The sequence below is a fragment of the Scedosporium apiospermum genome, assembly GCF_000732125.1.
Source record: "Scedosporium apiospermum strain IHEM 14462 chromosome Unknown SEQ_SAPIO_0100, whole genome shotgun sequence".
NCBI classification, from domain to species: Eukaryota; Fungi; Ascomycota; class Sordariomycetes; order Microascales; family Microascaceae; genus Scedosporium; species Scedosporium apiospermum.
The window spans coordinates 127,708-152,516 of record NW_015971801.1 but is presented as its reverse complement, the minus strand read 5'-3'; the positions used below and the strand labels follow the sequence as shown (position 1 = coordinate 152,516).

General features: G+C 52.0%; 8 protein-coding genes and 2 pseudogenes across 8 annotated transcripts; 4 read left to right on the top strand and 6 right to left on the bottom strand.

The window, feature by feature from the left end:
• Positions 1–1,622: 1,622 nt before the first annotated feature.
• Positions 1,623–2,535, top strand: SAPIO_CDS6102 (PCI domain-containing protein; the record flags this gene model as incomplete). The annotated part of the gene is made up of 2 exons (XM_016788288.1): positions 1,623–1,655; positions 1,735–2,535. The coding sequence occupies 2 exons, from the start codon at positions 1,623–1,625 to the stop codon at positions 2,533–2,535; spliced, it is 834 nt and encodes a 277-aa protein (XP_016642045.1).
• Positions 2,536–3,272: 737 nt separating this feature from the next.
• SAPIO_CDS6101 (Regulator of G-protein signaling domain-containing protein) lies at positions 3,273–4,483 on the bottom strand (the record flags this gene model as incomplete). Its single annotated transcript, XM_016788287.1, has 3 exons — positions 3,273–3,509; positions 3,579–4,254; positions 4,329–4,483. The coding sequence occupies 3 exons, from the start codon at positions 4,481–4,483 to the stop codon at positions 3,273–3,275; spliced, it is 1,068 nt and encodes a 355-aa protein (XP_016642044.1).
• An 832-nt stretch (positions 4,484–5,315) lies between these two features.
• SAPIO_CDS6100 (uncharacterized protein) lies at positions 5,316–5,910 on the top strand (the record flags this gene model as incomplete). The annotated part of the gene is made up of 3 exons (XM_016788286.1): positions 5,316–5,405; positions 5,527–5,601; positions 5,707–5,910. 3 exons carry the CDS (start codon positions 5,316–5,318, stop codon positions 5,908–5,910), a joined length of 369 nt encoding a protein of 122 aa, XP_016642043.1.
• A 748-nt stretch (positions 5,911–6,658) lies between these two features.
• Positions 6,659–7,388, bottom strand: SAPIO_CDS6099 (Ubiquitin--protein ligase; the record flags this gene model as incomplete). The annotated part of the gene is made up of 3 exons (XM_016788285.1): positions 6,659–6,761; positions 6,865–7,197; positions 7,312–7,388. 3 exons carry the CDS (start codon positions 7,386–7,388, stop codon positions 6,659–6,661), a joined length of 513 nt encoding a protein of 170 aa, XP_016642042.1.
• A 2,157-nt stretch (positions 7,389–9,545) lies between these two features.
• On the top strand, positions 9,546–11,024 carry SAPIO_CDS6098 (annotated as a pseudogene; the record flags this gene model as incomplete).
• An 887-nt stretch (positions 11,025–11,911) lies between these two features.
• On the bottom strand, positions 11,912–13,390 carry SAPIO_CDS6097 (annotated as a pseudogene; the record flags this gene model as incomplete).
• A 2,906-nt stretch (positions 13,391–16,296) lies between these two features.
• On the bottom strand, positions 16,297–18,544 carry SAPIO_CDS6096 (uncharacterized protein; the record flags this gene model as incomplete). The annotated part of the gene is made up of 3 exons (XM_016788284.1): positions 16,297–17,892; positions 17,952–18,161; positions 18,224–18,544. The coding sequence occupies 3 exons, from the start codon at positions 18,542–18,544 to the stop codon at positions 16,297–16,299; spliced, it is 2,127 nt and encodes a 708-aa protein (XP_016642041.1).
• Positions 18,545–19,209: 665 nt separating this feature from the next.
• Positions 19,210–19,944, top strand: SAPIO_CDS6095 (uncharacterized protein; the record flags this gene model as incomplete). Its single annotated transcript, XM_016788283.1, has 2 exons — positions 19,210–19,376; positions 19,446–19,944. The coding sequence occupies 2 exons, from the start codon at positions 19,210–19,212 to the stop codon at positions 19,942–19,944; spliced, it is 666 nt and encodes a 221-aa protein (XP_016642040.1).
• Positions 19,945–20,626: 682 nt separating this feature from the next.
• On the bottom strand, positions 20,627–21,669 carry SAPIO_CDS6094 (uncharacterized protein; the record flags this gene model as incomplete). The annotated part of the gene is made up of 5 exons (XM_016788282.1): positions 20,627–20,679; positions 20,775–21,246; positions 21,351–21,396; positions 21,467–21,539; positions 21,618–21,669. 5 exons carry the CDS (start codon positions 21,667–21,669, stop codon positions 20,627–20,629), a joined length of 696 nt encoding a protein of 231 aa, XP_016642039.1.
• A 1,376-nt stretch (positions 21,670–23,045) lies between these two features.
• SAPIO_CDS6093 (Pyruvate kinase) lies at positions 23,046–24,809 on the bottom strand (the record flags this gene model as incomplete). The annotated part of the gene is made up of 3 exons (XM_016788281.1): positions 23,046–23,765; positions 23,833–24,280; positions 24,382–24,809. 3 exons carry the CDS (start codon positions 24,807–24,809, stop codon positions 23,046–23,048), a joined length of 1,596 nt encoding a protein of 531 aa, XP_016642038.1.

Below are 24,809 nucleotides of genomic sequence, written 5' to 3'. Positions count from 1 at the left end.
ATTATTGTTCCTTCCTTTCTCTTTCTCCGCAACACCCTTCGCCGAAGTACCCTCATTATGTGGCCTCAGGGCTCTCAGGGTTCGAGAGAAATCACCGCACCCCCTGTGCTAGCTAAGATTTCAAGCTCCCAATGTCCGCGATCATACGCATCTTAGCTTGGTTTCCAGAATTTTTGTTTCAAGCTTGGCGCCCCACGGACTCCTCTTTCGAGGAAACCTCGCGAAACACTGCCTGAGAACAAGTCGCACTTGCGCTTCAGACTCAGGGCCAGCAACAGTGCGTGCGAGAGGAAACATGAGGCCGTTGGAAACACTAGGCACAATGTACATACTGTAAACGATCGTGCTCGCTACATACATCATCTTACACAGAAGGTAACGTTCAAGAGGATGAGAAAGGTAACCTCACTGGGGCGTAGTGCTTCATACCTTGACTTCCTTCCATTCACGGCATGGAGGGCGCATGAGTAATGGCCCGTTAAAAATAGCCTTTGCCTGGTGGCCGTGCTCCCTGCCCAGCACCAATCCCGTCGTCGTACTTACACCCCCTATCAGACATTCGGTACTGTACCAAGTTCATCAACTCTTCGAACACGCGCTGCGAGCTTCCTGTTCGCTCGAGCGTCTGCCATGGACATCTTGCCCCTTTCTCCTACCTCAGTCTATTCTAGTCAGGGCGGTGGCGATTTGAAAACAGCCGAGCGCTCGATGATGATCGACCTTGACGAACAAGTGGAAGTAATAGTCGCAAGAAGAACCAACTCTCAGGAAGGTTAGTGACAATGGCGACAGCGTGGGATGCGTCCGAGTCAGCTTCAATACCACCGAATTCCTCCCCTCAGGCATCGTGTCCATGCACCGTAATCCAAAGAACACCGTGGCCAGGCCGTGACAGAGCTCGACGCTTACATCAACCATGTCCCGCAGCCTGTAATCGTGAAGTGTAATCTGAGTAAGAACCAGCGATGAGGATCCTCCATGACGTGATATTCTAATATCATTCGCAAACCCCACGATTTGGGGGGAAATGCCCATCTTTTGCCTTTGCTGGCCCGTACAGGGGTTATTCGGTCGGACATTCCATGCGCTTTCTGCATTCCCGCCGATCTAGATTTCCCTCCTCAGCCTTAAGTCAACGTCCAGCGTCGTGTTAAGGTCCAGCTCGGCCAATTCTGGTGATGCAATCGCACTAGCTTGGGACCTAGCCGAGACCACCTGAAATCCCCTGTCACCAATTGACCAACCCCCACCACTAGCGCCCAGTGCTCTCGACTTACGCTAACCTACCCTCCACTACGAAGTAAGTCTACAGGCGCCCCTCCACTAACCGTCCAGCAAACGAGCCCCGCATCAAGACGACAGGCAACGAAGCCAAAGCCAGGACCAACCAACAGCAAGGAACACCACCACGAATAGCTCACGAACTCACCAAACACCATCATCACTATCACACACACCCACACCACCCACACACACACACAACTCGCATGTAGCGTAGCCTCACCGGCTTTCCGTCTGCCTGGCTTCAGCCTTGCACAGCGCCACTTTCTTCCAACCAGTTGCAACCGAAATCCCAACGCCTCTCACCTCCACAGATCAGCCAGACATCCCATCCCTTCACAATGGAGCAAACCAAAGCTCTTAACGCGCTCGAGGTATCTCATCTTCCCCATATCAGAAACCTAATAAGGCAAGCCCTCAAGCTCAAGGAATAATACTAACTATGACGACAAGCCGTTCTTGGCCCTCCACAAGACTGCCACCTCCCCCATCGCAGCCGCCGACCTCGTAACCCGCGCAACTTCGGCCCCGAACACCTACCTCTTCTCCGAACTCCTCCACACCCCCTCCATCCAATCTCTCGCCTCCTCCCCGACTCACGCCTCCTCCCTCGCCCTCCTCCAGATCTTCAGCTACGGCACCTACGCCGACTACCGCGCCGCCTCCCCGGCCCTCCCCAAGCTAAACGACTCCCAAACCCTCAAGCTCCGCCAGCTCTCCCTGCTCAGCCTCGCCCGCGACAGGCGGAACCTTACCTATGAGAAGCTGTCCGAGGCTCTGGGCCTCGACTCGACCCGCGATTTGGAGAACCTTGTCGTGACGGCCGTGTATGCGGGGCTTCTTGACGCTACGCTCGATCCGAATCGTCAGGTCGTGCAGGTGCATAGCGTCGCTCCCCTCAGGGACCTCGCGCCCGGAGCCGTGCCTCCCATGATGGAGAAGCTGTCCGCCTGGTCCGATAGGTGCACGTCGACCCTTACGGACCTAGAGGCCGAGATCCAGGCTATCAAAGACCAGGCCGCGAGACGCCAGTGGGACCAGGAGCTCAAAGAAAAGGAGACGCAGAGGCTCACGGCTCTGCTGAAGGAACCTACGTCGGAGAGTGCCGGGAAGAAATCTGCTGCTGCTGTGGTTGGGAAGGGGATGCGTTTTGGGAAGAGGGGTGCTGTGGATGATCATACCGAGGAGGCTATGGATGTCGATGTTGATGACGATGCGGGTAGTAAGGTTCGAGTTAGCAGGAGGAAACTCTGAACCTAGGTTTGGCCCGGAGCTCATTCACAGCGGCGAAGTCCGCCTGGGTCTGACCTTTTATGATGTTCCTGCCCCCCTCCCAAGGTGTTCTTCAACATCCCTAGCACACCACGACCCTATTTAATCTCACATCGAGGGAGTATGGAGTTTTCGGAGCCTAGAAGTATGAGATAAACGTCATGCATGATGGCCACAAAGCCCAGCATAGACTCGAAGTATTACGGGGGTTCCCAAATGCAGAGATACAATTTTATGCAGAGCTACCGTCTATCTTGAAAAAGAAAACCTCCAGATCCCTCTCTCTCCCGCCACCAGGCTTACGAAACATGAGATAGAGAGCCAGATATGATGAATGAAAGAAAAGAAAAAAAAGACAATATGCCATAACACCATAGTCGTACATTGCGTAAATTGTTTTGTTCAAAAGCAGAACCCTCTTGCGCCTATTGCTCCCTTTCTGGCCTGCAACAAAATACTGAACCTTCCTTTCCTAAACTTGTTGTCTCGAAATCCATTACCAGCCTCCTTTTCCTCCCCTTGGTATAATTCCATCTCGGGAGAATGGCAAAAAACTTCAGAAATGAAAAGAAACGCGCAAAAACTTGTGTGGTCATTAGCTCGTGAAATCCCGTCGTCGTTAACAAAGTCCAGCGACGCCGAACATGGAGAAGCGCAGACGCGTGATGCTAGGTTGAAAACCAAGCAATATGGCGCATCAATAGGGGTCGGTTCTCCCGTTAAAGTCGTTTGCCAGGGACAAGGATGAACAAAACGCAAAGGGCCGCGTCGATGAGGATAGTCACGGCCAAAACCATAATGGCACGCTTGGCAAGTAGTTTGCGGACGTAAGGCTCGCGGATTCTCGAGAAATTGAAAGGGGTGTACTCGCTGAGGCCAATAAGTGCTAGGATGGGATCCACCGAGTACTGGTAGGAGGCAAGACAGTAAACTCCAACCGTGAATGGAAGAATAAGCTATACAGCCAGGGTTAGTCTTTGCGTTACACGTAAACCGCTTTGATACAGGAGAGGGGTTCGTCCTACCCAGAGCCTAGTCTCCCGAGACCGATCAAGGAATATGAGAATGAAGCTAGTCCAGAAGGCGCCGAACATAGCAACAAGACCGAGAATCAGCCTCAAAATCAAAGTCGGGGGGATGAGGTTGCCAAGAGCCTTCATCCTAAGGAATCCGGGGAATGCATCTCGCTCCATCGCTTGGAAGACGTAGTCCTTAGCCACGTCAAACACTTCGGGGTCATCACGGCCTTGCTCTTCGATCGCAATGGTGATGTCGCGGGTAATAGAGTCGGGAAGCGTAATCTCTCGCTCGGCGCCGGGGAGGAGGAATGTGTAAAGGATCTTCTCGGCCGAGGCCCGAATATCCTGGCGGACGACGGCGTTGGCGGGGGAGTTTGAATCAGAGGTGGGGTCCAGAGGCGTATCGGCGGTTCGAGGGCTGTTTCGGTTGTTGCTGCCGTGCGGGGAGTCCTGAGCGCCTAGTTGATCTTCCCGGAGGAAAGCTGACATCTGGGCGTCCTGAGATCGTTCCTTTTCTGTCGCGTACATAGACGGGCCGGCGACGGGGTGGTTTAATTCACCAAGGGATTCGAGAATCGCCGACGAACGCTTGGAACCCGGCTCGGGAGTTCCGACGAGAACCGATCTTCGAAGTTCACGAACATAATGTCGACACAGAGACATATGTTGAGCGACATCGAGCCTGGTTCATTGTACGCTTAGCAACGCGCAAGTTCCTCACCCCATCCTACGACCCTGCACCGAAATGCCACCTACCAGAAGTCCAGGTAATCTACTGATCGCTGCTGGTCTCGCATATAAATGTAGAAGGAAAACAAGTCAACGGGCGGGAGCGTTCGACCGCTCAAGACTTCGAACAAAGTCGGAAGCCTATTGCGGTCGAGATCGGGCTGAGGTGATGGCGACGCCATTTTTTTTTTCGAATTGTCGGAGTTGCTTGACGAGGTCGGTTCGAGAGGAGAGGAGGGAGAGGCGGGAAATCGCTCGCTTTTCAATTATTGTTCCTGAAGTCGATGCTTTTTCCTTGGGCTGATTTCGACTAGTTCCGGTTGAGATGGGGCGACAATTAACGGTGGAGCGATCGGCTAGCGATGAATTGCCGGGTGAAAAGGCGAGGCCTAATTTTTCCGCGTCGAAACAAAAGAGAGAGAATAGAAATAAAATGAAGGAGGGAACTGGCAGGGACACGAAGGGTCACCTTGGTCGTCGTGGTCGATCACGCAGATGGAGGTCAAAGGTGATCCTGGTTTGGTCGTCGTCGAGGCGGACCCAAAAAGAGATTGGCGTTGCAAACCGAGCATCGAGCCAGGAACGGACACGCCAGTCTGAAATCTAAGTCAGGGGTTGCAGTGGAGGTCGTACAGTTCCATATCTCGTCCCATTCTGGTCTATCCCTACGAGAGTACGAGGGCCCTTTGTCTGTCCATTGCTGCCCATCTGAATGTGCCATCCACGTGATGGATAATGTTAGTCATCAGCTTGGTCTGGATTTTAATGCCAGGACGAAAGCCAGAATTAAGTACCGGGCACGGACCACCCACTTTCCCACCACCAAGCCAAGCACCGAAGTTGACTTCCCTTCTCCAAATCATCCCTTCCACAACCCTCAACACACGTGACGTAAAATTCTCGCCCACACATTTTCCAATCCCGACTCCATCCCACCCACGTTCGCCAATCTAAAAGTTCCTCCCAAGCCGAGACGTTGACGATAATCCAACAACAACCACAACCACCGAAGTCATGTCGTCCTCGAAGGGAAAGAAGACCCAGCAGCGTTCCGCTATTGCGGACGTTGTCGCCCGTGAATACACCATCCACCTACACAAGAGGGTTCGTTCGAATATCCCGGTCCCCTCGCGTCGTTGGCTCAAAGTCAACTGGCCGCCGAACCTCGAGGGAATCTATCCAGAAAAAAAAAAATGTGCTAACTCGACGCCTTCTTACTCTTCAGCTCCACGGCGTCACCTTCAAGAAGCGAGCTCCCCGAGCCATCAAGGAGATCCGAAAGTTTGCGCAGCTTCAGATGGTACGAACGATTTTGATACACCTATTCCTTTTCTTGCGTCGAACTCCAGCGCAGACCTTGGGGGAGGACGAGTTATATCTAACATGGGACGTTTCCAATCTATAGGGTACCGTCGATGTCCGTCTCGATCCTCAGCTCAACAAGAAGGTGTGGGAGTGCGGTGTCAAGGGTGTCCCCTACAGGCTCCGCGTAAGGATTTCCCGGAAACGAAACGACGAGGAGGGCGCGAAGGAGAAGCTCTACAGCTACGTGCAGGCCGTGAACGTCCAGAACCCTAAGGGCCTTCTCACCACCACGGTCGACGAGTAAAGGAAGATAAAATAAAGGAAGGAGGGTACAAGGGCGTGGAAAAGAAGGAGCCGGGGTTTCTCATTTTTGTGTTGTGGTCTTTTCTCTCTTCGGGATGTTTTACAGGCGGCATGGTACACAAATGGAGTTGCATGTTACGTCCAACGGCACTAAAATATGACCACGGAAGTTCAAGTCATGCGTCTTTCTTGTTCCGCGTCCCAATTTTGGTGTCGGTTTTACCCGCATGTTCGACGGATTCAACAACTGGATGTCTCCCCTGGCCACGGATACAACATCACAAACCCACCGATTCATGATGACCGGAATGGCCGAGGAGAGTATCGATCCCACAGCTCGGTACGGTTTATCAAGACGGTGCTGAAGATTGATGTAGAATTGGTATCATTATTCATGAAAAGGTGGTGGCTAATACCAAAGGCAAAGCCTGCTCCTTGTCATATCAACATGTGGGCGGCAAGTGCTAGCTCCTTTACCCTCTTCCCACATTCTGCGAGCCTCCCAATGCCCTGGCTCAAGAGGCAACCCAGAATACCGAACTGTAACAGACCGCAAACCCATAATGACTGTAAAAAACAAGAATGACCAGAGTCGCCAAACCAATGAAGAACCCAAGTACTAGTAATGATGTTACAATGGCCAGACTCCGGTCCCCCTTCGCTTGAACGCTATATGCTTTTTAGAAACTGTAAAGGCAGTTCCACAACCCATTGTTGCCGGTAACGCCAATGGTCGCCGCTCTACTTGCTTACTCGTCCTCAATATCGCGGTGCCGAGCGAGGACCTTTCGCTTGAACTCGGCGGGATCCTTGTCCCAAAGCTCAGCAGCTTCTCCATTGAGTGGGGAAGCACTATTTTTGGCAGAAACGAAAAAAAGTCAGCGAGAGAAGTCCTCCAAGTTCGTGTAAGTGGATCCGGTTAGAGAACTAAGCCTCAGAAGCCTCTGTAACTTACTTGTTGGGTTCTCCGAGCAGACTTTGCAGACTGAGGAGAACGGTCTGAATGTTGTAGGCGGCGGTCCACTTGTCCTTGAGAATATCCAAACAAATACGGCCAGAGAAGTCGAAGTTGGGGTGGTAGATGGGAGTCTTGAACAAGACGGTGGGGGGAGCATAGGGGTAGTTTGAGGGGAAGGCCATGGTGAGTTTAAGGGTGAGGCCGGCGTAGGGAGTGCCGTCGGGGCCCTCGATCGTCGCGGTCCAGGAGAGAAGGTTTCCGTCGGCAGAGGGGAAGGCGGAAATGCCCGGAGCAGGAGAGGTCATGAGGGTCATCAATTCGGTTTGCAGCCTGGCGAAGGGTCAATGGTCAGCGAACGTGGATGAGCCTAGAAGGAGCACAAGACTAAGGCAAATGCAATCTCTCTCTGTTGTGCAAGACCCAGGCGAATGGGAACAAGCATACCTCTTTGTGACACTACCAGAATCAGGCTTGCGAGGGGCGGAGGAAACAGTGTTTGTGTCCTGGCTTGAGAAATCCATGGTGACGAGGAATTGGCGCTTTGGTATTTGATTAAAAGACAATTGGTATTGCTGTCCAGGACGTATTAAGACAAACGGATTGTGGAAAATGGAACAATTGAAGGCAGGCAAGTAAAGTTGGGGAGGGTGGGAAAGAATTAAGGTATTTGAAGAATTATTAGGAGGTTGATGGCGTCGTCACTTTTGGTTTGCAACAATCCCCATTGTCGCCGTTGGAGGGGTGACGCGGGAAACGGTCTGGACCTCGAGAGCCTGGCGCTAGTACGCATGTACTCCGTATACTAGAAACGTCCAACAGCACGATTTCCACGTGACCCTACCAGTAACAGCGCGAGTCACGGAAGCTTGACACGCCAAACTTCACTGGGTCACAGCTCTCCTGCGCTCTGACATTTTGCCCCTCGTTCTGACCCAAGAGCTTGAGCTTCATCGAATCGATGTTAGTGGGGACGAGATTGCAATAAATGTCAACAACCACACTATCATCCACTGTTATGAAGCAATAAAACGACGGTAACAGCCCGAGGAATTCAATACCTTGCTCATCCCAGTAATGTCATCGATTGGTCCTAAGTGCATGCCTAGGAAACCAACTTCGATGACAGGGACTGGACATCAAGAGAGTGGAAACAAGACGGACCCAAGAGTCTGGTCCCCTGAAGATTGCGACCGCCAGTAATAGGGCCACACGGTTCTTCAAACTAGCAATTCCTTTGGCTCACCGGCCAAGCCTGGGATTTACTGGATCGGCACTCCATGTGCACAAGGGGCAGTGGAGAAGTTCTTCAGGCGCCTCGACCGTCGACCGAAAGCCAGATCTGAACCATTTGTTTGGCAGAGACTTAATCCTGGGTCTTTTGAACCATATACTTGCTGAAGCGCTTGCCTGCGGGGCGAGACGGGTAAGCCCGGTCTCATCGGGTACCTACAGTGTGATATCTCTTCCGGTTCTCCAAGTATCTGTGTAAGATGCGGATATCTTTCATGGCGAGGTTGGTTGCACGCGACAGAAATATCGCCAGCTGATGAAAGCTGCCCGCTTGGTCTGTGCTCAGGCTGTTGTCTTTAGGTGGGGTTTTGGTGTTTACTTCGCAGGGCGCGTTGTAATTTGTTGCTGATACAGCGCGAGACCCCCTAAATCGCACAAGCACACGCGCTTCATGAGCCTAGAGAGCCTAGCTACAGCGGCTTGCGAACTGGAAAAGCCCACATCAACATCGACCCCTCATCAGTAGCAACGTGAATTCTAGTCAACACATTCACGATCACTATCTCGACTTTTTCTTTGCCAAGGGTCCATGATGGTGTAGATTTCACTTCATTCTCCACCTTTAGCTCATACTCATAAACAGAAGAGCCCAGCGCGTCTCTCCTCGCGAAGTCTGGTGAATCGATTTTCGTCCCGCCTTGTTATCCCGCTTGGGCTTCGCATGCACACTGCATACATCAAATTTACCCAGGCACCATTGACTATCGACGGATACCAACTTCCGGCGGTACTACACACAACTACCGCTGCTTGAGTCTAGAAAGACTCGGTATTACCCAACATTGTTTAATTGGGCAAGTGGGGGAAAGAAATGGTAAGTAGTCGCATGTTGATTCTCGATCATCGAGTGATCGATATGTTCCTCTTCCATATCTGCATATAATCTTATTCTCGCCCTGGACCTGAACGGATATACACCGCCAGAGAGCTCCGGTCTCCCACTCACCACCCCCCATGGGGAAGAGTCATTCACATTTGATATGAATTCTTGTGCTTGTCATACTTCGATTCATCCATTCCTTACGTCTATTTGTACCTTGGTTCAGTCATCTTACATTCAGTTTATAGCTAACCAAATCTATCATGAATCAACAGTCACAACTTGCACCTCTACCGTCAGATCTCCCCTTCCGGATCGTATCCAAGACGATCGGAAGGGGTGCGTATGCTTCGTGAGTACTTAAATCCTTGTGCCCAGATTCCCGTCCTGGATATAAACCGAGCCAGCCAAGCCGGATCAAGAGAGAGCATGCGTCAAGCTTACACCAACATCTATCAGGATAAAAAAAGCCGTCCCCCTTGATCAACCAACCCCAGTATTTGCTGTCAAGTTAATACACAAGGAATATGCCATCAAGAGAGGCCGAATCTCCGAGAAACAGCTGAAGATGGAGATATCGCTACACTCCTACGTCGGTCAGCACCCAAACGTGATAGAATGGTTCGCCTCGGGCGACGACGCCACTTGGCAATGGATAGCCATGGAATTCGCCGAAGGTGGCGATCTCTTCGACAAGATCGAGGCCGACGTGGGCGTGCCCGAGGACATCGCCCAGGTCTACTTCCTCCAGCTCGTGAGCGGCGTCAGTTTCATCCACTCCAAAGGCGTGGCCCACAGGGACCTTAAACCGGAAAACATCCTTATGTCCGAGAGCGGAAGCTTGAAGATTGCAGACTTCGGCCTCGCCTGCATGTTTGCCCACAAGGGCCAGAGAAAGATGAGCTCCACTCTCTGCGGAAGCCCGCCTTACATTGCCCCCGAGATCCTCCTATGTAGGCGTGACGCACGCTCCACGACCGTGTCCAAGTACGATCCAGAATTGGCCGATATCTGGTCGTGCGGTGTGATTCTGTTCGTCTTGCTTGTGGGCAATACGCCCTGGGACGAACCCTCGGTCAACAGCTGGGAATTCCAGGAGTACAAGCGGACTGCGGGCCACAGCTCCGATCCTTTGTGGGAACGAGTTCCTGCCAATGCCATGTCTCTCTTGCGTGGTATGATGAACGTCGATACTCGAAGTCGATTCACCTTCCAGCGCATTCGCCAGCATCCCTGGTATACCCGCCCTAACCCTCACCTCACCTCCGACGGCCACATACTAGACCCGCTGCAGCTCGCCACACAGATGTTGGAGAATCTCCGCATCAATTTCAGCCAACAGCCCCCCGCCACCCAGTCCAGGTCCCAACAGCAGGACAGCAGCATGGACATCGACACTCCCGCCCAAGTGTCGTCAACGCAGCCCGAAGTACCCATCAGCGACACGGCCTGGGACTGGGAAAGGCCAGCCCTCCGCTCCATGGGCGCCGTCGCCGTATCCTCCACCCAACCCATCTCCCGCAACGACTTCCAGTCCACCACGACTACCGCCCACAACAACGCCTCCCGTGCCCTCCTCCTCGACACCCTGGCCATGGAACCCTCCATGAGCCAATTCTCCCAGCAACCCGGCATCCCCATGACCCTCACCCAGCAAGCCCGCCGCTTCCGGGACATCGTCCCCGCCGAAGCCCTCACCCGCTTCTTCTCCCACATCCCCCCCGCCCTCCTCGTCCAGATGCTCTCCGACGCCCTCCACCAGCTCAACATACCCTTGCCCCCCGTGCGCATGAACCCCGAGGCGTCTTCTTCTTCGTCGTCTGGCGCGATGGACGTTAACGTCGCCACCATCCGCGTCAAGGCGCTAGACAGTCGGCGGCAGAACTTGCATGGGGAGATTCAGATTGATAGGCAGAGGTTCTCGGAGGATTTGGAGCTCTTGGATGTGAGGTTTATCAAGGTTAAGGGAGATCCGTTGGAGTGGAGGAGGTTCTTCAAGAATGTCGTGTTGTTGTGTAAGGATGGCGTATATGTGCCGGAGGAGTAGGGGAGTTGACCCTTTGACCACGCATATAAAGGGTGGTATCTGATGAAACTGAGCAAAGGAAAAAGAAAAGGCGCGATGTTGTTTGGAGTAATGTGAGATTCTAGATCACCATATGTTTATAGACTGCCAAGTATATACGCACAGCTATGACGACGAGAAAAGAGTAACGAATAGATCAAATGAAACACATTCATATATCCTCATATCCCAATCAGTCCCATGAAAGTTATGTAGAAAATGATCATTGATATCTATTGAATCCGATAAAAAATGCATACAGATATTCTCATCCCTAAAGCAAATTACAGAACAGAACAAGCCATTTGTGCAAGATACAACAACATAGAAAAAAAGAACCCAACTCTTCACTCCTGTCCGGCCTCGCCATGATGCATAGATATATATACCGGATGAAACAGAAATTGCCCGTCCTTGGCCCCTGACACGCGGGGATTACTATAATCGGTGACGGTATAACTTTTAAGGTAAATCCTTTTTCGGTGTGGTGGTGTTTGGGAACGGGGTGTGTGATCGTGGTGGTAGGTCGTATCAAGGTCGGAAGGGGGGAGAAACAGGTTTAGGAAATCCGGGGGTGGGAAGTACTCGGGAAGGAAATTGGGTATGGTGTATATAAAAGAGATATGAAGAGAGGGAAAAAAAAAAAAAAAAGAAAAGAAAAAAGGAAAAACGCCAAATGCCATGAAACGGAAATGGACCCAGGAAACAAGTAGAAAGAGAGAAGAAAAAAGGAGATGGTCATCAATGTGCAAGACAGGCATCATATCCACCTCGCAGGCATACTCCCCCAGTCCCAGCATGGCCACAACTTCGAGAGAAAAAAGGAAATGCCCCTGATAAGACCAGATCTAGGCCCCATGCAGTCGATCTCATCCATGCCACCTGTCTTCAATGTATTCTTCCCATACCCCATCACGACGACCATTGTGAGAAAGTTCCTCGCGAACCTGATAGTAATGATACGGGTGGTGATAGAGGTGGTAGTGGTGATGATGGTGGTGGTGGTGATGCTTAACTTGCTCCCTCTGTGCCTGCGGCAGGCGGTGCGGTTGCAGCCTCAGCACGGCACATTGAGGTGTGCCATTATCGTTTCCGTAGCGAACATGTCTAGTCTCTCGCACATCCCCCTGTCGACTTTCGGAATAGTGATCGTTCCGTTGAGACGGATGTTGAGATTGTGGAGGAGGAGCTTGCTGTGGTGCCACACGTTGCGGTGATGGAGCTGGGGATGGCGATGGCTCCGCAGCCCGATAGCTCTCCAAATCAGCTTCCATCTCCTGTAACCGCAGATGCTCCGGCCCAGCCCAATGATCAATCATGGCGGCGATCTGGTGGAATCCCTCCGTATGGCCACCACAATGACGAGCCTTGAACCCGCAGACGATAAATAAGTAGCTATGAATGAGCTCATGCAAGAAAGTAGAAATCAGAAGGCGCCGGCTGAAATTCACACTCATGAGGATAGGCTTAGACAGCACTATGAGAGTCTCGTAGCCACCCAATTTCGACCGCCTAAACGCCGTGGTGCCTATGACCTGGCTCTGATACTGAGACGCCGACTCGTGGGACCAATCCCACGTCACGCGCTGCGAGAGCCGAGAGAAGAAGAATATCTCGTTCGCGGCGGAGAATATGCTCTCGAGGGCGGCGTTGTCGATGGGGAACTCGGCCTCCCTGTTCTTGGGGTTTATGAGGGTGCGCAGGATGCGTTCGTGCTGGGTGTTGCGGGAGCGGCGGCCGAAGCTGTCAAGGTGCTCCCTGACCAGGCGGGCAGCTTCGAGGTCTTCGAAGAGATTGGGGTCGTCTGCGTCGGTGACAGAAACGCAGGTCGCAGCGGGTGAAATGGAAAGTCCGGAGGCGGTTCGCTCCATAGAACAACCCCCAGTTCCTCCGACGACGACTACAGGCTTGGATGGGCCTGAGCCGGGGGCGCAATCAGAGGCATAATCAAAATCGGGTTCTACCTTCCGTACTTTCTCGATCTCGGGCACAGGCAAGGGGATAGATAACAGGACAGGAGCCGGTTCGGGTTCGGGAGTATCAAACTCCCGATCAGAGCTGGGATCGAGGAGTGGAGCAGAATGGCATGCCCGGACGAAGAAGGCGACCTCTCGGAAGGGTAGGGAATCAATTGAAGACGGCGACGGATCAATGAGTTTGTGCGAGACGCCGACAGGCCCGACAATCTTTGGACGCTTGTTGATCGGAGGCCAGTCGGGGTCAAAATCTGATCCATCGCTGTGGCTCACCCGACGTTTGCCGCCGACATAGTAGGGAGTATCGTGAGGGATATAGATCTCATCAGCGGGTGCTGGAGAGAATCCCCCGCCAGCCTCCCACAGAGCCATGGAACATGTCTTCTTCGGGTCGAGCTGGGAGAGAGAGAGAAGACCTGTGGAAAATGGCTAGATTTGGAGTTCTAGCGGGGCGCCCGAGTAGCAGATCGCATAACACTTTGGTTGGTGATTGTCGTGGTTCCCAGAAGGAAGGTGAGAAAAAAAAAAAAGCGTAAAGATCAGTGTCAAGCCCAGGATTAGGATCTCGGCATATTTTAATGTAAGTCAGCCTGGGCTGGAAAGGCTAGTTTTCCAATCCCTGCCCGAAAAGCAAGGGGGGTGTTGTCGCCAACAGAGGAGCGTGAGAAACCAGATTCGACAAAATTTCCGGGGGCGTCTGTCGAGTACGATGGCTTCTTTCTCTTGTAACACTATGTTGTAATAGTACTCCAGCTATGACTCTGCCATGCATGCACGTATTTTAGTAGTGCAGTAAGTAGATCGGTAGCAGCGCTAGGTTCTGTCTGGCCTGGGGGTTGGGGGATATGACGGCGGTGACAACCAAACTTCTTCGTCTTATGAGCCTAGGACGAACCCTGTCTCAGAGTGTTTCTGTCGGATGTCTTGTTCTCGTCTCGTTGTCGATGTGCCTCGATTCTGAACTGAACTTAGGATGAGATTGGCCATCACTCTCCCATCCGATAAATTTCGGCTCGCTTCCTGTGCGATAGAGTGTCGATGGAAGAGAAAGCCCTCACGAAACACGTGCCACCTCGACAAGAAACGGAAATGGAAATTTGGAAATGGATCTGATGCGAATCAAGAACAAGTGCAGGTGTGGTGGCAGCGTGGAGCACAAGGCGGAGAATGAACGGGACACTTGTTGCCCATAGTGTTCAAGTTTGTCGCCTCACTTGGCGAAAGATTCGCCAGCAATCCACGAATGCCGCCAACTGTGCCAATGCCAGCAGCGGAACAGGACGTCTACTTCGTAGTCATGCAGGAGGATGCATTGGCTCGCTGCGACTGGTTCATCCTGGCTCTTGGATCGGTGTCTTTCTTGCAAAATTGCTCCGCTTTCACTCTGCCCAGATAAATAAGAGAGAGAAGGGGAGGAAAATTGGCAACGCAGAGTGACGTGGTAATGGGACGTCGAAACACATCAGACTGGCAGAAGCTCAGACACACAAACAAGGAGGATACGCTGCGATGGACACATGGATGGACAGACTCAACGGACCTGGAAGATGGAAGATGGGATAAGCGACGGGGGGATATTTCGGGTTTAGTCCCTGATGTCTCGATAGAATCCTCTTTTTGGCCAACTTCTTCTACCCGAATGCTTCTCGGGAGTGAGCATTTCCTAGGATATCCGTCATGCCGCGAGCAGCTCGAATCCGTAGATTGGCTGTTGCAGAAGCAGGCAGATGCATGGAAACGCAAGCATGCTGCTAGTGGTCTGCGATGGGCGTCCGTCTGGTTCGTCGACGTGGGATCCAACATACGGCATTACAATCCATCGGTATCCCAAGCACGAGGGACGAGAGTCATTCTTGGCTGGAGCGTGGACTGGACTAGCACGCATTAGTCGTTAGAGTCGTCTGCAGGATTCATTGACCCCAAAGCCAGCACTTAAGCGGCCGAACGGCCAAGATCCATGCAGATTACTTGTGCTGGCAAATCAAGGAATATATTGACAATCAAGGTCTCATCTGGGACAAGCCAGGGATGTGGTGAGTAAATGGTTGTGTTTCGTACGATAAATTCAAGGGGAAAGCGAATATGAGAGCCTCGAAGCACCAAACGAAAATAAACTCAAGATGAAAAAGAGAAAGAAAAATAAGACTAAAAATGTATGCACGTTGTTGGCCAGAAGAGGCGATACCACAACTTCTGATCTGATGTGCGCCTCTCCGGTGTCACGCCTGTTTGGGCGCAAGTAGAACAACCGTTGATCTCCTCCAAAGTTCCTGCACAGGGCGGTTCGGGCACCCATACAATCCATTGGTGCCGACTGCCTCCCACCGCTGCCCTATTGGGTGCCTCGTTCTGTTCCCATTCATCGTGGCTTCTTTCCTGGCGGCCAAGCAAGAGTCCAAAAACAGCGATAGTTGCATATTGTCACCGACAGCTCTCGGCCTACTCTTCGGCCGCCTCGTCTCATGTTTCGGTGACCAAATTCCAAATTCTCCGAATGACCCGGCGTGAGGTCCGGCCCGTGAACAGCTCGGCGGGATCCGTTTTCAGATGCACGGTCAGGCAGGTCATCGCGGAGGACAGAACTACCCTCCTCTTCGAACTCTTCTTCCTTGGGGGAAGCCTGGACGAGTATTGCTGATACAAGATCCATAATTTTGAGATTAGCCAACACTAATAGCTATTTCCTCCAGTCAGTAAGGGAGCCCAACTAGCATCCTGGTGCCGGTAGCCGTTGCTGCGATTCTCCTAGAGTAAGCACGGGAGTCGCTATCCGTCCTCGTAGATCTCCGAATCCTTCTTGCGGAATCGAAGCAACAGGACACAAGAGGCAACCTCTGGATAATCAAGGGAAGGAACTCCCTCCCTCCCCTCTCCCCTCTCCCCTCTCCCCTCTCCCCTCTCCCCTTCCCCTTCCCCTTCCCCAGCTACAAGCCTCGTCGCCAGTCGCCCACGAAAGCTTTATATACCCCCCCAAGCCCCCAGGTTTCCAGCCGAGCAGCATTGCAGGGTGCACTGGGGGATGGCTTTCCCAAACTGCTCAATGGTTGTCAGTAAAAACTGCGGTTTTTCGTAGCCTCGGAATCGTCGAAGTTCGACGCCCGGGGGGAGCTTTTTACTTCCCCCCCCCCCCCTTCTCTTTTTCCACCAACCCATCTTCCTCAATTTCCACGCCAAGGATACGAGTCAAAGCAAATTTAGGGATCCCTCGATTAAGGATCAACGAAAAGGAGGATAGCACGAAAGATTCGTATAAAACTAAGTGTATTAACGGCAGAGGTCTAGGCCTTTGTCGTCACCTTGACTACTCTAAGCATACCATCGGCATACCCTGCCGCTACAAGGTTTGAGTCGTTGGAAAAGGCTGTGGCACAAACCAACCCAACCTCGAGTGTCCGCACCAGGCGCTGCGTTGAGACTTCCCAGATCTTGACGGAGCTGCTCACGGATAGAGCTACAAGCTTCGAGTCGTCCAAGAAGGCGACGAGGTTCGAGGTTTGCATAATCCACCCGTAGTTGGGAATGTGAGGGCCTTCCCCAAACGTGTAGACTAGCTGACCTGTATCAACAGCCCAAATCCTGATAGTCTCGTCGGCTGAGCTGGATGCCACAAGCTTCGAATCGCTCGAGAAGACCACGGATCTAACCCACTCTTCATGCTCGAGCGTGTGGATTACATAGCCTGTAGAAGCATACCAGATCTTGACAGTGCAATCGAAAGACCCCGAAGCCACGAGTTCAGAGTTTCCCGAGAATGCTACTGAAGCAACCGAACTGAGATGGCCCCTCAGAGTGCGGACCTCACGGCCTGCGGCGACATCCCAGATCCTGATAACGCCGTCGGATAACCCCAAAGCCACGAGCTTCGAATGGCCAGAGAAGGCCGCAGAGCCGACGGTGAATCTGCCGCGACCCGTAAGCGAGCTGGCGATACGGCCTCTGACGACATCCCATATCTTAATAGCGCCGTCATCTGATGCCGAAACCACGAGCCGCGAATCATTCGAGAAGGCAACGAAGGTAACTAAAGAGTCATAGGCGATAATCCGTTTGACCTCGCGACCTGTGGCGGCATCCCAGATCTTTAGAGTGCGGCCATAGGACCCAGACACCAGAAGCTCCGAGTCACTCGAGAAGGCAATCGTGTTCACAGAACCGCTATGACCCATAACACTCCAGAAATGGGGGGCCATATTGCGAGGAGCATCTCTAGACTTATCGGGCGAGTCTGGAGAAAAAGGCGGAGGGGGCGGGAACGGAAAGTGGCTTCCTACGTCGACGGCCATTTCATTCTCGGTAGGCGGGACCGGCTGGGTGTCGGGAACAGCAGTGATACTCCTAGCTGAGGGACCGGCTGTTTCCCTCTCATTTGTGCTCCACTGGGCGGACGGTAAAAATGAGAAATCTAGGCTCTGCTCTCCGACGTTGCTGGTGTGTAGGTTCGGGTTAGATTCGGACAGTCGAGTCATGAGCCATTGATGCTCAAGTGCCTGTTGGGAGGTCGGTCGAAGATGCGGGGATGCTGCCATCGTCTTTTGCACAAAGTCCGCGCAGTCAGCAGGTTCCAACCCCATAGCCGGAAAAGAAGAGCATTTAACAACATAGTTGAATAGCTGCCGTGGGTCGGGGAAAGGAAGCCGACCTGTCACCATCCGGAAGGCGATGACACCTACGGACCATATATCCACCGCCAAGGTGAAGGTATCCGTGTCAGCATCGGCCCCGTCGTCCATTGGAAATATCCGCTTTATCTCCGGGGCCATGTAAGGCTCGGTGCCAATATGCGTCCGGAGAGCCGTAGATTCAATTCTCTTGCTGATACCGAAGTCCGAGATCTTAATCCACCAGTCCGGACCTTTCTTCAGCACGAGAATATTCTTTATACGTCGTAGTTATACGCCAATGAAACTACTATAAGCTAGAAACTGTTACTTACTCCCGGTTTGAGATCCCGGTGGGCGAACTGATTTTCGTGCATGAACACTAAGCCTTCGAGCAACTGTCGAGTGATATCGCGCGCCTCGTTCGTAGGCAGCGGAGATTCGAGATAGCGCTGTAAGTCGCCATCTGGGAGATACCCCATAGTGATGAAGACGGCCCTATCAGTCTCGTACCAGCCGTAAGACGTAACGAAGAAGTCTCGATACTATCATGTCTAGTTAGGCGGTTTCGTTATGAACACCTCTAGGGCAAATGCGTATGTCCTACGCGCTTCTGGGAAAACTTGGCGATCGCTTCAAGCTCCCTGTAGTAGTAGTTCGGCGGAAGGGACGAAACCGACGGGCCCTTTCGCAGTTCCTTCACGGCACGGACTTGGCCAGACCCCAACCCGGAAGTGCATTCCTCAAGCCACACAACGCCATACCCTCCCCTTCCGAGCTCAGCTTTCAATTGCCAATGCTGCTCGACCCGAGTGCGCCGCTGTCCCATGCGTGGGTTCGAGACATAGTCGATCTGAATGACATGATCACCAGAGGACTGGATTTCAAGCTTTGAGTCGCGAACGAGATCGGACAGCTGGGTCTGCATTCTCGAACTTGTTCTAACTCAATGAGCCCAATGGATTTTAGCTCGGCGGGGAGAGAACGTTATTCTCCATTGCTGGAAATAAGGCGGCTTCAGAGCCAACAAGCATAGGTTCTCGACGAACCATTTCTCGTCGGGCGGCAGGCTGTGAGGCTGTGCTGATTCCAGGCTGCAAGTTGCAAGTTCCAACGAGACACGATCACAAGTAACTTATGCTGGAGCAAGTCGTGTTTGTGTCGTTCCTTCCCTGTCCCTCAGCTATCACGAGCGTGGCGCAGGGAAGTAGGGACAGGGAAGGAACAACATGAACACCAATTGATAGAGTCGGAAATGCACTTCAAACCTACTCCATTTCTGTCCCTTGAATTGTTTATGAAGGGACTATCTGACTTCGCCCATTTTTTTCCCAAATCGACCGATTTGTTTTTTGAGTCATCGGCATTCAAGTTATTTAAGTTATTCGAGCGCGATAGAGTCATCCGGACAGTGAGGGACGAACTAGGCTACGTCACGAGAGGAGGTTCTCGTCGCCAACCAAACTCGAGGTTTATTTGATAATTTCGTTTTATAAAGCCAGTTGTCCATCACTCCACGCCTCCAAGAGAAACCATCCCAACATTATTCTTCACAAAGAAACTCACGAAGCCTTCCATCGAGCAAACGCCGGAATGGGGAAGAAAACCAAGCTCCCAAGCGGGAAATCGTCCCTCGTGACAGACAGGTCCGTCTTCTTCTGGCGAGAGACCGACGCGGATTACGGGTTCCTTTCGCAGTGGTACTACTGCCCGTTTACCGACCCCGACGATGAATCAATCGTGTATCCCACAGCAGAGCAGTAAGTAACTTCCTCTAGACCGTCCTCTCTACGCAAAGTCTCGGAAGCGCTGATAGGGCCGGTGTAAAGCTATATGATGTACAAAAAAGCCGTACTCTTCAAAGATGTCGAAACGGCGCACGAGATTCTACGAGCCAACACTCCTAGAGCCGCTCGTTCCCTCGGCCGTAAGGTCACGGGTTTTTCGGACGAGGTTTGGAATGCGAACAGGCTACGGATCGTAACGGAGGCGAGCATGGCAAAGTTCACTCACGCCGTCACTGAAGAGGGATTCACGAGAGGAAACGGCGAGGGAACGGAGGATTTGCCATCTCTCTCTGGGGCAGACGTGCCTCTACCCAAGGGGGCAAGGGTTGTGGGAAGATTGAAGGCTGCTCTCTTGGAAACTGGGGACAGAGAGCTTGTTGAAGCGAGCCCGAGAGACAAGATTTGGGGTATTGGTTTCGGCGCTGCGAATGCGTCGTCTGAAAGGTCGAGATGGGGGTTGAATCTCCTAGGCCAGGCACTCATGGAGGCTCGAAAAAGGCTGAGGGACGAAGCAGAGGGAAAACCGGCGCAGAAACCATGAGATCATCATTGTTTTTCCCCTTTACCTACCAGTCGCTTTTTTAAGTTAATTCTTTCCCTTGTCTGGGAAGCGAACTTCTAGTTTGCGGCAGAATTCGAGCTGCTCCCTCACCAGCCCTACCTTTCCTTTTTTATTGTTCGGCGTTCATCAAATATCAGTACCTCCCTTCCCGGGATGTGTGTGTGCAATCCAGAGCAGGCCGTGGTCCAATTCCCGAGTTTGATAATTCTGGCTCCGGACCCGGACCGGATTGATCAGGAGTCCCACTTCGGGCAGCTCAGTCCCTTTGTCGTCTCGCACATCAAGATTTACACATTCTCAAGAAAGAAGGCGCAATTATGGAAGGATATTACCTTTTTTTTCCCCCTCTACCCCATGATATTCGAGAACAGCCTCGCAATAGCTCCCCTAAGACTTGAAAGAAAAAAAAATAAATAAAAAAAGGCTTACAAGTCACCCAGAAATTACGAGTAAATGGATTCCACGTCTCTATGTGAAGGCTCATAATTGAAAATCATGGTACTTGTTGTTTTGGCTTTCCGGATGCACTAACAAGTGAGCGGAACTTAGCTCTTCAGATATATCACCCTTCCAAGTTTTCACCATCTCCAAACATTTCCGCAGACCATTTCCGATGTCTCCAGCCATCCAGTTATCATACACATTTCGCACAAGGTCTCTTTTAGCAGGTCGCGTCACCGCCACCGGGAGCAGTGTATGTAGTAGGAACAGGGTCTGTTAAAGACAAGTAAGTCCGGGATTCACAATCAACAGAGCCTCGGGAGACGCTCATAAGAGAAATCCTCTCAGAGCATTCAGACTTGACTTACAATAAATGTTAATCATGAGACCAGGGTCCGTCGGCACATACGATCCCGGGAACGAAAGCATCTGCGGCGCCTTAATCGACCCAGAACCGCCGGTAACATTAAGCTGCGCACACGAGATATAAAGCTGAGCCCCACCAGCGCTACCCGCGCTGTGCAGGGCAATGTGCTCAATACGGAGTAGGTACTCGCCATCCTCGAGGCACGAGGGAAGCTTAATAGGGACGGATTGAAGACCAGAAGTGGGCCAGGTGAGGCCGGCGGGGGAGATATTGGGACCGTCGTGGGCAATCTTGAACCATACGGCGCCCTTTCCGTCGAAGTCGTTGATGGAGGTTCCGGCCGGGGCTTTGGCCATGTAGACGTTGAGAGCGCCCGGGTGGGAAATGCTGGCGCGGGCGTTGAAGTTGACGGTTGATCCGGCCTTGACGGCCATGGTCTTGGTGGTGGCGGCGTTCATGGTAGTTTGGTAGCACTTGAAGAGTGAAAGACTGTTAGTTAAAAGCAAGACGCACTGACATCCCCAAGATGCCTCCTGCAAGAAGGAATCATAAATTAGAGATCAGAGAGGAAACATACAGTCATCTCAGGGCTCTGAACGTTGGTGACAGGACCATTGCTCTGGCTATATGGAAACGTTAGAACCTGACCCTCGTAGCCTTGATCTGGGCCGTGGTGGCATCACTAAGACTCACAAGTTGTTGGTTTTGCGCACATATTCCCAATCTTGAGTCTTCTGTCCGTCGTAGCTAATAGAAGGGAAGACGTCTGCGGGTGAGACAATCAGTGATCCATAGAGTCTCACGATAAGCCCTTTATATATCTGGGTTCCTAATTTTTACTTACAATGGGCGCTGGCGGCCGTGGCCAGGAGGAAAGAAGCAAGGCAGAACTTCATTTTCAATGACTGCTTTGTCTCGGGACTGGCTATCACCAACTTCGAGAAATGTAATAGATAACTCGACGAACGTAGCCGGCAACAGGAGATAATAGGAAGGATCTCTTCGACGCAGGAAGTCAGTTAGATGGAAGCAGCACAAAATAGAGGATATTCAGCGGTTTAAAAGTCCCGGGAGTGGTCCCCCTCCCAACGTACTAAAAACCATCCCAAGTTAATCTCTCATTCCCCTTTCCCGGAGGGCCAAGGACGACGAGTTCATAACTCGAGAGTCCAAGAGGATCATCAATACCAATAGAAATCTGCATGGCCATGTATTACAGGTGCATTCCTGCTTAAATGAAGTCGTCCTATATAATCGGAAGGCCGTCTGCCGGTAAATAAGCCAACAGCCGGCCGTCCGGATAAAGGCGGACTGTCTGTCTACCCAAGAAACGTCGAAGGCTTGACACCCATAAATGAATTCTAAATGAAAGATCCACTTACATTAGATTTCTCTTCCCGCCCACATGATCTGGCGTCGATATGAAAAAATATGATAAGAGGGTGGGTGCCCACGCCCTGCTCCCCCCCATCGATGCCATCCATCATGTCGCTTCCCGGGGTTGAAGAGCCGGATATGCACACTCTACCAGGCTCATTGCAATTACTCTATCCAACGCCCTCTGTTCATTCTAGAATCTCCCTTTACTTGTTACATGCCCAGCTTCAGGAAGGCACCAGTGCCTGATGCTGATCTGTACCCCAGGACGGGTATTATTCCGGATAGATGTAGTCTGCTTGCGGCTCAGTGCGTGTTCCAAGCACTTCATATAGGCAATATCCAAGTGGGCGCAACGCCTGTCCTGGCTGTCCATGCTTTGTACTTCGTGCTGCACCGGAAAAGACGGCTGGCAGGCATTATGCCCTTGCAAAGCCGCCTCCAAGAAAATCAATATAGCCAGGCACGAGGTTCAGTAGCAACCATTCTTAGTTTGCCGTCATATAATACACCAAGGACCAGCATAGGAAAACCTGGTTTGCGGCATTGAAGGTGCACAGCTTTCCCGTCAACTAGAGATTGAAGCACAACTTGGGCGATATAGCTGTCCATGCAGGGTGGTAGCGTGAGATGAGAACGAGGAAGGGCATGTCTCAGGATTATTGAAGATTGAAGGCTACAAACTTGAACGACGTGCGCGGGCGACGCTGGGATAGGAGTATGATGAGGGATGATAAGTGAATTCATGCCATAGAATGTTGGATTCCTGTTCATCGCCAAATGTAGCGATGAATATACGGCCAAGGCCTTCTATGCGATGCTGGCAGATGGATGAGAGTGGCGTGAAATTTCATCGGTTCCCAGCGCTCATAGGATGCCTTTTATCCCCTGTCCACTATGCAGACTCTAGGGCAAGCGCTTCCGCTTCTGGACTCAAGATCCTGACCATATTGGTATTGCCTGCTCCGGGCCTCCAGCCTTGAACAACGACCACGGAGTCGGTCTCATACAGGATATTCATTTTTTGAGCTTCCGTGATGGCCCACTTAATCCGCAAATCAGCATCGGTCTTCCATTTGTCTTCGATGGGGCTGAGGGACGGATTCGGATAGATGAACGGGAGGATACCCCTGCTGAGGTGGCTATACCGCGACGCGGGAGGGTCTCTGGTGACCATCAGGATGGGACAGTTGGGTCTATACTTGGAAATAAGTCGGGCCGTCTCACCGGTCGCCGACAAGACGATAATGGCCCCGGCATTGACATCCAGTGACGTGCGGACGGCGTTCATTGCGGAAGACTCCTCGGGGCTGACAGGGCGCCTAACCAAGTTGCACATCTCCTCAAAGTGCAACACATACTGGATGGTGTTCTCCGCGATTTGGCAGGTCTCGTGCATCTCTCGGACCGCGTCGACGGGGTAGTCGCCCTTGGCCGTTTCTCCGGAGAGCATCACGCAGTCAGCACCATCAATAATGGCGTTTCCCACGTCCGAGATTTCGGCTCTAGTCGGTCTTGGGTTCTTGATCATTGATTCAAGCATCTGCGTGGCACAGATGACAGGCTTCCCAGCTATATTGCATAGGCTGATGATTTTCTTCTGTGCAACAAAAACCTAAACTCTGGATGTCAGCACCTACGTCAAGACACCCTCTAGCCTTGTAAATAGAGAATAGAATTACCTCTCCATGTGGGATTTCGATTCCCAAGTCTCCACGAGCGACCATGACTCCATCAGCTGCGGCAATGATTTCCTCGCAGGCGTTTAATCCTTGTCGGTTTTCAATCTTGGCGATGATATGAATGTGCTTCCCTTCTTCACCGAGGGCGTCCCTAATCTGGTGGATGTCGTCTGCCCCGCGTATAAACGAGGCGAATATCATGTCGACTTTTTGCTCAACGCCGAAACGCAAATCCTCCTTATCCTTTTCTGATAAGGCTGGTAGGTCGACGACGGTATTCGGAAGGTTGACACCCTTCCGAGAGCTGAGAATGCCCCCATTCCGGGTCCTAACACGAAGGGTCTTCTCGTCCACAATCTCCAGGACTTCGAGCGCAAGGGCACCGTCATCTATGAAGATGATGCGGCCAGGTTCAATGACTTTTGAAATATTTTGATAGTCGACATAACTGGGGGAGAGAGGATTAGAAGGCCAACTCAACTAATGTTCCGAAATTTCCCAGCCTAACCACAGGTTTCACGGGCAGATTCGATCTTGCTGAATACTTACATGTAGTCTGAGGTGCAACGGTGACTGTACTTTTCGTCGGTTGTCACAGTCAAGACCTTGCCGGTAGAGATTGGGATATCTGCATCGCCGATTGTCACGCCCGTCCTAATCTCGGGCCCCTTGGTATCTAAAGCGATTGCCAAGGGTCGTCCTGCCTCTATCCTCTGAAGCTCTCGCACATTGTCGATGACAGACTTGTGAAATTCATGGTGACCGTGAGAGAAGTTGAGACGAACCACGTTGAGGCCCGCAGCCCTGAGAGCCTGAAGCGTCTCTACAGAATTGGTCCGGGGGCCAATGGTACCGACGATGCCGGTCCTGCGAAAGTTCTTGGGGTGGCGGAACGTAGGATCCAGAGAGGCGAGCCATCGAATTTTGCCCACGGTATCTAGTCGAAAGTAGTCGATTGAACTGGGCGTGTAAGCCAT